Source organism: Clarias gariepinus, chromosome 19 (genome assembly GCF_024256425.1).
Source record: "Clarias gariepinus isolate MV-2021 ecotype Netherlands chromosome 19, CGAR_prim_01v2, whole genome shotgun sequence".
In the NCBI taxonomy this organism is placed as follows: Eukaryota; Metazoa; Chordata; class Actinopteri; order Siluriformes; family Clariidae; genus Clarias; species Clarias gariepinus.
The window spans coordinates 24,488,185-24,501,439 of record NC_071118.1 but is presented as its reverse complement, the minus strand read 5'-3'; the positions used below and the strand labels follow the sequence as shown (position 1 = coordinate 24,501,439).

Sequence of the window (13,255 nt, the reverse complement as noted above, 5' to 3'; positions counted from 1 at the left end):
TTCAATGAGCCTAGGGACCCGTAACCGAGCGTGATCCGAAGGTTTTGTCTGAAGTTAGCTGAGCGTTGCAGCGTAATCTTTGGACAAAATGACACATTGCAAGAAGTTCATCTAAAAGTCTGCAAAGAGCTGTACAACTTTTACAACAGTTCTCTCTTTAACAGAGAGAGAGAGAGAGAGAGAGAGAGAGAGAGAATTTGGGTAAAATTGTGAACCTGTCAAAACTTCCATACTGTATTCTGTAGATGGCTCGACACTCAAAAAAAATTTACTTATCAGACTCCCTGGTGTTTTCTGTTATTTATTTATTTGTTTTTGTTCATTTAGCATTTATGGAAGGAGTCTCCAGTGTCGGCACTTTGACCAAGACTTCAAGACAGGTCTTAAGCCTTTAAGGTAGAGAAACAAGAGCAGTTGGTGAGGTCATAACTGTTGATATCTGCAATACTGTAACATTACCTGACTTGACATAACATTAACTGTAGCTATTATCATATTCTGTTACATTATGTTATAAAATGGCATCACTTATTAAAAAAAAATTACAACATGTAACCATTAGCAATAAATAAAGAGGAATAAAATATGCCCAACGGCATGCCGTAATATCAAAGTACTACAACGTGGAGGGGTAAGTTGATATTTTTTATCATGCCATCATGGCAGGGATTAACTTCCTAACTTCATGTGCTACTAATTACCTCCTACAAAATATGAAATAAGCTTAAGGAGTTATGTTATGGTGTTGTGACATGGTAATATATTAAACATATTCATTCACAAGGTACATGGTATATAATGACATCATCACTGCTAGTCCTGTCAACTTTAAGAGGCTAGATGATGATTTATATTAACAGTAACAACTTATTTGTCCTGTCTGTTGAATTTTATGACTTTTTACTTTTCTGTAAAAAAAAAAGCCCAAAAAAACATTTAATTTAAAAAAACAAAATTATGTATGCTATAAAATAACACCTAAAATGATGTTTATTAATAAACTGTTATTTAGCCAACGAAAAGACAGAACTAATCCACTTTCGAGTGGTAACAGTGATTATGTTTCACATTTGACATCGGGTTGTGTCACACCGACCAGACATTGATTAGTTTCTCTTAAATGACAAAGTATTTTTTCTTATTGTTCTTACATAATCATTTATTTAGACAAGCAAAGTAGCTCACACAGTTTCTTAATAACCATGTTGTTTATTGTATACCAGGCAAGACACACAGTGGCATGAGTTCTTAACAGAAAAGCATTCAGTCCTGGGAACACCAGTATTTTAAAATAATTACATTATAGTGCCATGTGATATACAACAATTTTCAACTCTTGCACTTTAAAATATGTTCACGCTGTGTGAAGTTCACACCATTCTAGCTGGGAAAAGAAGAGAAGTTTTAAAAACAGCTTATAAAATGAATTCATCATTCTACATTAACATCAAAGGGAAAAAAAAGCATTAGGACTTCTTTATGTCTGGGTAATCAAGAAAAGGTACACACTGCCTCCCAGTGGTGATAAACCCTTTCTACAGCTGGGAAATGAAACCCAGACATGCAAGTTGCCCTGTAGTAAGATCTCCATCTGTTGAAATACTTTTTCAAATAAGCATAAGCGCTAACTGCTGTGTTTTTAAAATAATCGAGAGAGAGAGAGAGAGAGAGAGAGAGAGAGACCAATTTCGGTTCTACTAACTAAACGCATCAGCATTTTACAATCAGTGATTCGGGAGGTAAATAGGACCCAGATGTCATGTCGATGTTAAGAAGATAATCGTGGTACAGAGTGTGTAAACAGTGTGTTTGGTTCACTGGAGCTTCGCTGCTTCATTGTTTTGCAATGCAGAGACCCTGGATCCATTTCTGAACCCGTCTGATAAGCATAATCTCTGTTTATCTATGACGCACACATCTGGTGAAAAACTGCGAATTTGAAGTACCGTGTCACGTAAATAACCTAATATTGATTTATCAACACAGACTGCTGATTTCCCAAACTGTAAATTAAGCTCATCCGTTATACAGAAATGATACCATGCACCATGCGAAATAATCCTTTTTTTATATACAGTACAAAGATTACCTAAAAACTCCAAGTATAAACCCCTACACATATACACACATTTTGGCACGTATCACTTATTCCACTAATCTAGGTAAACTTTGAGAACTCATCCTCTATTATATAGTGGTTCATAGAAGCAGTCCCATAGCACTCTTCAAGTTTTGTTTCTGTTTTTGTATATATAATGACATGATTGTCTAAAAAAATGCTAAAAATAAGCTGGGGAATTTCGGATTAGCAAAAGACAGGCACTACTTATGGAAGAGCACATGGGCCTTGCAGTGAAAGAACAATCTGATGAAGATTAATTGAGCAAGCACTGAGTGCAAAACACTTACACTTATAACTGAAAAATTATACAAAAACTTCAACTGTTCAAGACTGCATGCAAACCTTATGTAGAAAACGGGAAGGATATGTAAAAAACTCCCTGAACCCCAGCCCCCTATAACTATACAAGCCTCTGAAGGCAGTGTTATGATCTGGGGTTGTTTCAGTTGCTCGGGTTCAGGCTCAGGTTATCACATGTATGCAATTGTGAAAAAGTGGTTCTGGAAGCACAAGGAATCATATTACCACATGTACTATAATCAAAGCTAAAGGTGAAGTAGTGAAAATGTGTGTGACATTTTGGCCAGGCAGTGAACAAACATAGCGTACAAACATACAATCACATTTTTCGTAAGTCATGACAGCTTGTTTTCACATCTTAATCAGAGATGCATACCGATTCAAATTTGTGCTTGTTTTCTTTCACATTATACTACTTAAGTATAAGTAAGCTTAGTGTACATTGTTGTGCTCTGAAAAAAAAAAAAAAAGTACCGTACAAAAGTCTTGAGCCACCCCTCATTCTTTCATATTCTGTTTCAAAACAAGAAAAATACTTTCTTGCATTTTTGTTCATTTATTTACTCTTTAGGAAGAGTTCTCCAAGCTTCCCGAAGGACTTTTTAGTTTTGAATTTCGGTCCAGTTCATATACCTGACCAGTTTCAGGGAAATGTTTTGTTTGTTAAGCCCCACAGTGACTTTTGAATCATTCAAGCATGAATAAGCATCTAACCTAAGGCATGCACCAGTGAGAAACAGGTGCAGATGTTGACAGATGATCAGGCCAGTGATTAGTATAATGATGATGCTTGATGATGAGTGGTTGGAACATATGAGAAATGAGGGGAAATAAGGTTGCTGCTGAGGTTGTTACATTAACAATCATTTTTACAATTGTGTCTGTGGGCACTTAGCAGCCTGTCGAGGTAAACCATTTGTTCCCGTTTCTTGAATTTAATCTATATTATTTAATTTAATGAAGAAATGAGGAACGTTAAGACTTTTGCACAGTACTGTATGACATTTCATAATAGCAAAATCAAAGCAAACTCAAAATATCAAGAGGAGCTATTACAGGACGTTCCTCCAATACTGTAAAACATCGCTAGCACCAACGAACACTCCAGATAATGCTAGCTAGGTGCAGACACTGGGTGAATAAAGTAAAAAAAAAAAAAAAAAAAAAAACAGCTCTGCCCCAGGATGTTTTTCTTAAATATTGATTATTGGCTAAGAAGACATTACGATGCAATCAAATCCAAATGACAAATGACAACAAACCATGCATTGCAACTGCAATACAGGATTTTCAAAGATGATTCCTTTACTTTTAGTGCAGCCCGATAACTCGTTTAATTTTCTTAATCCACTGAGTACCAAACAGTTGCTGTAAAAAGCTATGCCTAGTCTCTGTGTTGACAAATATTATTACTTCTAATATTTTTTATATTAAGTTTAATTATTCCTTTAAGCTACGGTAATATAGGATCTACACTAAATAAACAACAAAATGTTTGTTTTACCAGACATACAGTAGTGTACAGTTTTAGAATTATGAAAAAAAAAATCTCACGTTTAAAGGTGCTAGTGTGTGCTTACAAGACGCATTGTAACTGTTTAGTAATCTTGTCAACATGCATATAACTGCATATACAGTCAAACCCTGGGTTGCAAGCATAATTCGTTCCAGAAGCATGCTTGTATATCAAAACAATTGTATATTAAAGCAAATTTTCCCCATAAGAAATAATAGAAACTCTGTTAATTCGTTCCATAACCCAAAAATATTAATATAAAAATACTAAATACAAATTATAAAGTAAATATAAAACAAATTAACCTGCACTTTACCTTTAAAAAGTATCCCGACAGAGCAGTGTTTCCGTTAGTGTGTTTATGTGTGTGAAGGCGAGAGAACAGGAGGAGTGAGGGGGCTACTGTGTAGCACTACTTTCTCACACACACACACACACACACACACACACACACACACACACACACACACACTAAGAGAAACACTGCTCTATCGGGAAACTTCTTAAACGAGGAACCTTTCTAACGACACTCGCTCGTGTGCACACTAAAAGAATCACTGCTTTCTGACAGAGAAAGAGACACTCTGGATCTTTAACAAGGGACCTTTTCAAAGACACTTGCTTTTGCTTTAACTGCGCGTGCACACACATGGTCACAATGTTATAATAAACAGTACATGCGCGCACGGATGTTGTCTAAACGAGTGACGCACACGCACTGGGAGTATGGGAGACAATTATGCATAATCCCATAGCGTGCGATAGAGAAGAACCATTGGCTTGGTTGTGATCACGTGATGCTCGGCAGACAAAGCGCATGCGTACTACTCATGTATCAAGACCTTGCTCGTCTATTAAGTTAAAATTAATTTCAAAATTTAACTCATCTTTTTGCTCACAGACCAAGTTGCTCACAATCCAAGGTTCCTTTGTGATAGTACAGTTTTGACCAAATTTTGACTTTGCCTTCAGATTAGACATTTATAACGTTCCCTTTTGTTTGAGCTACTACAATTCAGACTTACATGTATATCATGTAAGCTATATACAGTGGGGAAAATAATTACTTGATCCCCTGTAGATTAGTTTGCTCACTTACAAAGAAATTATGGGTCTACAATAATTATCATTATTGTAGAGGATAGAAACAGAATATCAATCAAGAAGAAAAAATTATATAAATGTTATGAATTTAGTAAGAAACATGAGTATTTGATCCCCATACCAAAAAACAATAATTCTGGCTGCCTTCAGATTGAAAATGTGCTCATGAGGTACACAGATTAATTTAAGAAGGTGCTCCTAACAACAACTCGTGTATAAAATCCACCTGTCTATAGCATCTCTATCTTCCATTCAAACATCACCAACATGGCCGAGACCAAAGAGCTGTCAAAGGACATCAGTTGTAGATTTTGATTGATTACAAGACCATTAGCAAAGCTTGGTAAGAAAGAGACAACTGTTGATTTGCAAATGCACGATTCTCAATGAGTAAGAATAATCATAAGAAAAGTAAAGGATCAGCCCAGAACTACACGGGTGAGTTTGTGAATGATCTCAAGGCAGTTATGACCACAGTCACCAAATAAACCATTGGTAACACAATATGCCGCCATGGATTAAAATTGAGGTTCCTCTCCTCAATAAGGCACATGTACAGTTCTAAGGTTTGCCATTAAACAGAGATTAATTGGGAGAAAGTGCTGTAGTTAGGTGAGACCAAAATTAAGGTCCATAGCATCAACTTGACTTGCTGTGTTTGAAGGAAGAAAAATGCTGACTATGATTCTAAGAACCTCTTGGGGCGGTGTCTCTGCTTAAGGTACAGGCTGACTTGAGGGGCCAATACACGGGGTCATGTATTGTAAAATTGTGGATGAGAACCTCCTGAAGATGGGTCGTGGATGGGGGTTCTAGCATGACAATGACGAAAAACATGGAGTAGCCAAACCAGTCTCCAGACCTTAATTCTATAGAAAATTTATGGAGGTAGCTGAAACTTCAAGTTACCAAGTGACAGGCAAGGAATTAGAGAAGATCTGTAAAGAAAAGTGGACTAAACTCCCTCCTGAGAACTGTGCAAACCTGGCAACTAACTACACAGAAACATCTTACCTCTGTGCTTGGCAGCAAGGGTTTTTCTACCAAGTACTAAAGTCATGTTTTGCTTGGGGACCAAATACCTCTTTTCCTGATTGAAATGCAAATCACTTTATAACATTTATATCATGTACTTTTTCAGAATTTTTGATTGATATTCAGTCTCTATTCTTTACAATAAATCTATGATAAAAATTACAGACCCTTCATTTCTTAGTCGACAAACGTAAAAAATAGGCAGTGGATCAATTAATTATTTACCCACTGTAAACCAAAATAAGCTTGTATAATAATTTGTAATTAATTATTGCTATAAAGCCAGACTTATCATAAAAGAGCATCGCAAGTACACCATTCCAAGTGTGCGCAAACTAGCAGATTATCATTTAAGCTTGCATGTTATACGTACATTTAAAAAGGCACGAGTGGGTGGTATAAGGTGACATGATGGTGCAGCGGTCCAACCCTGAGCACAGGTTTCTTACTGTGCACATGTTCTTCCCATAGGTTGCACCTAAAAATATTTGTTTTTCTTCCAACTCCTAAAAACATGCTATACTCCAGATGAACTGCAAACCCTGACCGGGATAAAACGGTTAAAAACCATAAGCGGGTATGACAAACAACAGTCCAAAATATGCAATTTTGCAATGCATATAATGCTTATCCCTTTAAAAGACAAAAAGAAATATGTGACAATTGCATTAGCATCACTGAACCCACAGAAAATATGCAATCTCATCAAGATCCACAGCGTAATCTGTGAGATGCATAGGTTCTTTATTATCATAGCGCTCGCCCTTGTAGCTCCTCCAGTGGCCAGCCGGGAGGTAGATATCACGTTCCTGCTTTCCAGGCTCCAGCACTGGTGCCACCATCAGGTCATCTCCTATGAGAAACTGCGAATCCACTCTGTAGGCCGTCTCATCAGTAGTGGCTATCCACCACAATGGACGAATGATGGGGTCTCCAGTATTAAGTACCTCCCCTGCAAGCTCCAAAACTCTGGGGGCCACCAAAGTCTCATGCAGTGCTGTGAAGCGTCGGGCGATGGATACTACCTCATCGTCATACTCCCATGGTGGGATGGAGAACTGCATAGCTGGCATGAAGGCAGAAAGCTCCAGCCAGCGAATGTAAAGCTCACGGTCAGGGAGGTTCCCGTTTCCGTATGTTCGGTTGGTGTATGCGTTGCCCCCAATCATGTCAGGCAGAATGAACTGGTAGCCAAGGATGCTGATGGTGAGGACAGTAGGTATGATGGACTTAAGACCCAGATCATACCCCCAAACTGAATCACGATCGCTGAGGCGGAAGAAACAAGAGATGTTCTGAGAGCCATAGCCTGATCGCAGTTCTGCTCGTTCATTGAATGGCAAGGCCATTTCTGTGTACCGGCGTGTGAACGTGCTAGGATCCGGAAGATGGACCTTTGTCTGAAAGTGCCAGGGCAAGAAATTTGTTTCACCAGCATCCAGCTTGAATGATGACACACCATATTTAGAACGTAGGGTTCGCAGATGTGAAGTGAACCAGTTGCGAGCATCTGGGTTTGTAAAATCCAGGATGCCACCAATGCCATTCCACCATTGCACCAACCCAGGAAGTTTTCCAGTAGGCTCCATCACAAAAAGACCTTTTTGGACACACAGGCCAAAGTTGGGTGATTCATAGTTCACAAAGGGATGTGTCCATAATGACAACTTAAAACCATCATCCTTTAACTTTTGAAACATCCCAGACACGTTGGGGAACTTTACAGAATCAAACTCAAACTCGCCATACCTGCTGGTGTACCGGTCGTCCAATTCTATTTGACTACAGTTAAAGCCATATTTCCGTATGTTTTCAGCATAATTCAAAAGTCTCTCCTGATTAACATCAGTTTTGTGCAAAGCCCAGGTAGACCATGTAGGATATCGGAACATTGCTTCCAAGGGTACCTTGTTGGGTTTGGGGAAATATGTGCGGACCATGACTTTGTGGATGGAGGTCACATCAGGGCCAACGCACACACGGTAGCTAAGCTCGGCATATGGTGGTATCCCACGGAGGGGTTTATATGGACTGTCCTGGTATCTTGCCTGAAAGTATAATGACTTCTCTGTGTCGTTCCAGCCCAAGTGAAAGGGCACCGAATCGTTGATCTTGATGGCAGTGGCATTGGACGAGAGCCAGTAGCGCTCCAAAATGCCACCAAAGTCATTTCGGTTTGAATAAAGGTCGCTGGTGACAAATGGCTTGGGAGCTTGTTGACCAGAGATTACAATAGGCCAGTGTTGGACAGCAGATTCAGAACCACCGTACCAGTGAGAGTCATTGTAAGACATGGAATGCATTACAGGTCGGTCCGATTCCAGCTCCTCCCACCGCACACGGTAGCACATTACAGTTTCCTTGGGCTTCACGGTCATTATGAAGAAATTTACTTTGCCAGCATAGGAGCGTGAGCACCGCAATATCACACCCTCCTTAGAACATGAGTCCAAATCGAGGGTTCCAGATCTGAAATGTATATGCACCAAAATTTACATTCTTATATCATATTACTTCCTTTTCTGAATGTATGTAATTTCAGGTATTTTAAAGATGCATTATGTCTGCCTTTAAAGATTAACTATAAAAAATACTGATTTAGAGTTATAAAAATGTACAGATTATGCATGCTTTGTCATTCCCACCCACCTGAAAGCCATCCTGAATACAATCCCACCGGCTTGATTGCGGATGAGAAAGCCATCCTTGTTAAGATCCAATAACTCTGTCTTTAAGAGATCAGCTTTGCGGAGTGAGGCAATATAGTAACACCACGCTGTTACAGCGGCAATTACCAAGACCAGACCCAGTACTCCAGCACCTACTAGTGGACGACTCTCCTTATTTATTTTTTTAAGGGTCACCCCTTCTGTGATCGTGCCCCCAGCACCTCCAGGTACCACTTGGTACATTGTGTTTCTTCTCTTTTCACACTCCTGATGACTCCTTTAACTGATGACTATAAATTCTCCTTTGGAGACTATACTAACATGGTTGTGCATCATTACATTTAAAGAACAAAGATAGGTTAGAATTTGCTCAAGGTATATGATCTTGAGCAGTGTTTTCTTTGCTCAGGATTCTTCTTTGCTTCTGTCATGATCCTTTTTACAAATCTGTGAAAGAAAAGTAAAATGTCAGGATTTAGTTTTACCTGCTTACAATAACTTAAATTAAGAATTATTGTGATTCAGTAACTTGACATATAGCAAGTGTTTATTGCTGTATGCCTATTGTGCCGCAAAAGAGACAAAAAAAGAAGAAAAAACAGAAAAATATATTTTTAAATATTATATCGAGAGTGTCTCGTATACTTCCTGGTCCTTTTAAAAAAATGTGATTTTAGTCCTGCCTTTATCCTAGAGGTTTTTAACCAATAATAGACAAGAACGACTTCTTGTAACCAATCATAACTCTTAACCTTACACAAGCAGGTTAATAAAAAGCTGGGTAACAATAATTCTTTTTTATTACTTCAATAACCATAATAATTATTTACAAATCATTTAATTATACATGAATGTGTTTTAGACTGAAACTGAGATTTAATCAATTATAAATATTGTGCTAACTGGGGATTTATGGAGTTTGCATGTTCTCCCTTTGTTTTGTGGGTTTCCTTTCCACTCCGGTTTCCTCCCACAGTCCAAAAACATGCAGGTTAGGCCAACTGGCGTTCCCAAATTGCCTGTAGTGTGTGAATGAGTGTGTGAGTCCAATCACAGACAAGACTCAATTCTTACAGCCAATCATGATGCTGAAGGCAAGATTTCTAAACCTCACACAGAGGCTTGCTAACAGATTAGCGAAATTTTTTTTTTTATTATTTTGTAATTTACTTTAGAATACAAGGAGTACTTGTCTACTTAGCACATAGATATACACAAGCACATCTCTGCAAAATAAAGATTTTTTCCCCCTTTCTGCAATTCTTTTCTCCCGTTATGTGTCTTTTGTATTTTTTTTCCGTCCTAAAATAGCTTGGTTTATTTCCACATTCAATGGTAAATCCAGATTGTAGTTAAAACTCACCAAACCACTTCCCTATCCTAGCTTAGGGGCATGCAGAGACGCATAATGAACCTTCCATTCCAAGCCAAGCTCCTTTAATGTGTCAATGTGTCAACAATTTAAAAGGTACAAAGTGATTAGGGTACAATGTGAAAAGCTTTTGGCAAATCCTGACAAACTAATCCTTTTACAAGACTTGGACTAAATAAATGAGAAAATCCCAGTCCTCTGTGCTTCTTTTAAAATGGTTCATCAGCTGATTTAAATTCACAACACCAACTTTAATTTATTTCTGTCAAAGAATTTAGTTTTTAAGAAGAAAATGTCGTTATAAATAAATGTGGAAAATAGTCATTTAAATAGTCAAAAAGGTATGCATGTAAGCAGAAGGTATGTAAGGAGAATTAGCTAATTTTTGTCTTTCACAGAAAAGTTCGTAAATTGACCTGCGCTACCTTCTAAACCCTGGGGATTGAGACTGTAGCTCCTTAACAAGGGGAACTGAAAGTGCAACATCTCAAGCAGGGAGACTGAAAGTGTTAGGGGGACTGAGACTGTACCTCCTAACCAGGGAAATTTAATTAACACTTGGCCTGGTCATTAAATTTTCTTTGACCAAGGTCTGAATTTTATATTTGCGTTAGGATTAATCTTTCTCTCGCTCTCTCTCTTTCTCTCTCTCTCTTTCTCTTTATTATATAGTCATTCTAAGTCCATAAAAAAAATAAGCAATATAAAATTTCCGTTGCATTCAATAACATTTATTGTAAATTTTTGGTTACTACATTAAACACGTGGACAGGTTCATCTTTGACGGTTTTTATATTTCCTTGTATTTATATAGAAAACAAAAAACAATATTTAATCAATCTTCGGTAAATCTTTATTTGCATGATGCTGATTCTAATACATTTTGACTTGAAAAACGAGCAAGTCTTGGTTTACGAGTACCGAGTATCATGTATCGCACATGGCCTTCTTGTTTTGACGCCAAGCGTCAGTCACAACTGAGCCAAGGTTTTTTTTTTCTCTCTCTTGCGCTGCGGAATTGTGGGTAATCGTCTCCCCTGCTGGGTCTTAGTGCGCGTCTCTTACTGGTATAATCAACATCTGTGCACGCGTTACTGTTTACTATAACACTGTGACCACGTGTGTGTGGAAAACATATTTTATTTTGTGTTTGTAAGCATGTGTGCACGCGTGTGAAGCAAAAGAAAGTCTTATTAGAGAGGTTAAAAATTCATTTTCTCCCTCTCTGTTTCAGCCTGTCAGGTCGGTATATACTCTCTCTCTCTCTCTTTCTCTCTCTCTCGCCTTTAAAACCCTCTCTGCTTCACACACACACAAACACACACACACACTCTGCTCTACATAGAAACACTGTTCTGTCACAATTCTTTTCAAAGGTAAGGTGCAGTTTCGTTTGTTTGTTTTACGTTATAGCAGTGATTCCGTTAGTACGCGCTTACACGAGTGTCATTAGCGATGTTCGTTAAAATTTTTTTCGACAAAACAGTATTTCTGTTAATGTGTGTACGTATGTGAAATTCAAATAAGAAAGGAGAAAGGTTTACTGTGTAAGATAAGAAGGGGCAGACAGGAGGGGCTGAAAGTAAGAGTCTCCCCACACACACATACACACCGCCTGCGCGCATAAGCGGAAACACTTATCTGTCAGGATTTTTTTCCCCCTTTTTTTTTTAAGTAAAAGTGCAGGTTAATTTGTTTTATTTTTTAAATTTTTTATTTTTTGTATAAATTTTTTTATGTATTTTTTTGGGGGGATAAACCATGCTGTGTCGCACTTTCATTTCCATTTCTTCCGCACACCCTGCCACATAAAGCTATTTACTTTTTAGTAGAGCCATAATAAAAAAATTGGTAAATTGATAAACTCGCTACGCTTAGCTTTCCACTGATGCCAACCAGCCAACTGACGCAACTTCAGTTCAAGTTGTTCGTATGCCAAAAATAGTAAGTTTTTTTTTTTTGTTCTTGCTAAATTTTGATTCTTAAGGCGAAAATTTGTAAGAGAGGGCATTCGTGTGGTCATTCGAGGCTGTGTTGTTGTGCACCCAAATATAGTGTAGTGTAATGTTTATACTTCATAATTATACAGTGAAACACTCACAGCAGCACTTTCCTAACACAATACACAGTGAAATAAACATTTCTACAAATTACAGTCATTCAATTGCATTTTCCTCATTATTCTCTGCTCTTTACTACGTACATTTGCACATGCAATTCAGCAGTAAAATGAGCTCGGCTTGTAGTAGGTGTACAGTAATATCCGTGTGATAGTAAGGAGGTCAGAACAGCTGGCTGATTTTACTGCAGTGACTCTGCAGCAGGAGAACTCCATAAAGGAGAGGTTAGTATGTAAACACCGGGCAGTTATTAGGCAAACTCCTCCACAGCACATTTCAGGAGAAATGACAATAACTAAAAATATGATTAGGTTTCTGTATAATTCTGCAAACATATCAGGAAGTCTGAGCTCATATTCAGGTCATGTTTACAGCACTAACCTTCCTCCAGGACTGTTATTCAGGACAAGACACAAAAACACAGTGTGGCTCCACAGCTGGACCTGGCACGTGCAGGCTACACTCTACATACCTCTATCTCATTACATAACACATGTAAAAAAAAAATGCTATTTTTATTATAAATACTCACCGACACGAGTGCAGGCAAACTTCATAAGCAGAACTTCCTCAACGTCAACCGCTGTACAGACACACAGAGACAGAGACAGAGAGAGATTGAAAGGGGGAAATAATGAGGAGAGTGTGTTTTTAGAAGTGGGCGGGGCTTAATCTCAGAGCGGCGCGTTTTTCAGTCACAGGACGTAGTCGCTCTGTGGCATGCTGGGAAATGTAGTTTTTTAGTGAAGGCAGAGTAAGCTATTTAAAGCTATAGGATGTGCCCTATTTAAAAAAAATTAGATAAGTTCTAAAAAAGTTTTAGAACTTATCTATCTATCTATCTATCTATCTGTCTCTTATTAAAGACTTTACTATTATTGTTGTTTTTCCATGATTAGACCAATTATGTACTAATTCTATATATCTATCTATCTTTTCATCATTTTTATTAGTATTATTACTATTATTGTTTTTTTCATGAACAGACTAATTACAGGTATGTACCAATTATGCCTA

At 37.9% G+C, this 13,255-nt stretch overlaps 1 protein-coding gene across 1 annotated transcript; it reads right to left on the bottom strand.

The window, feature by feature from the left end:
• Nucleotides 1-1,206: 1,206 nt before the first annotated feature.
• Nucleotides 1,207-12,886, bottom strand: myorg (myogenesis regulating glycosidase (putative)). The gene is made up of 3 exons (XM_053479283.1): nucleotides 12,771-12,886; nucleotides 8,727-9,193; nucleotides 1,207-8,546 (listed from the first exon to the last, which is right to left on the bottom strand). The coding sequence occupies exons 2-3, from the start codon at nucleotides 8,987-8,989 to the stop codon at nucleotides 6,752-6,754; spliced, it is 2,058 nt and encodes a 685-aa protein (XP_053335258.1). The 5' UTR covers nucleotides 8,990-9,193; nucleotides 12,771-12,886; the 3' UTR covers nucleotides 1,207-6,751.
• Nucleotides 12,887-13,255: the final 369 nt, after the last annotated feature.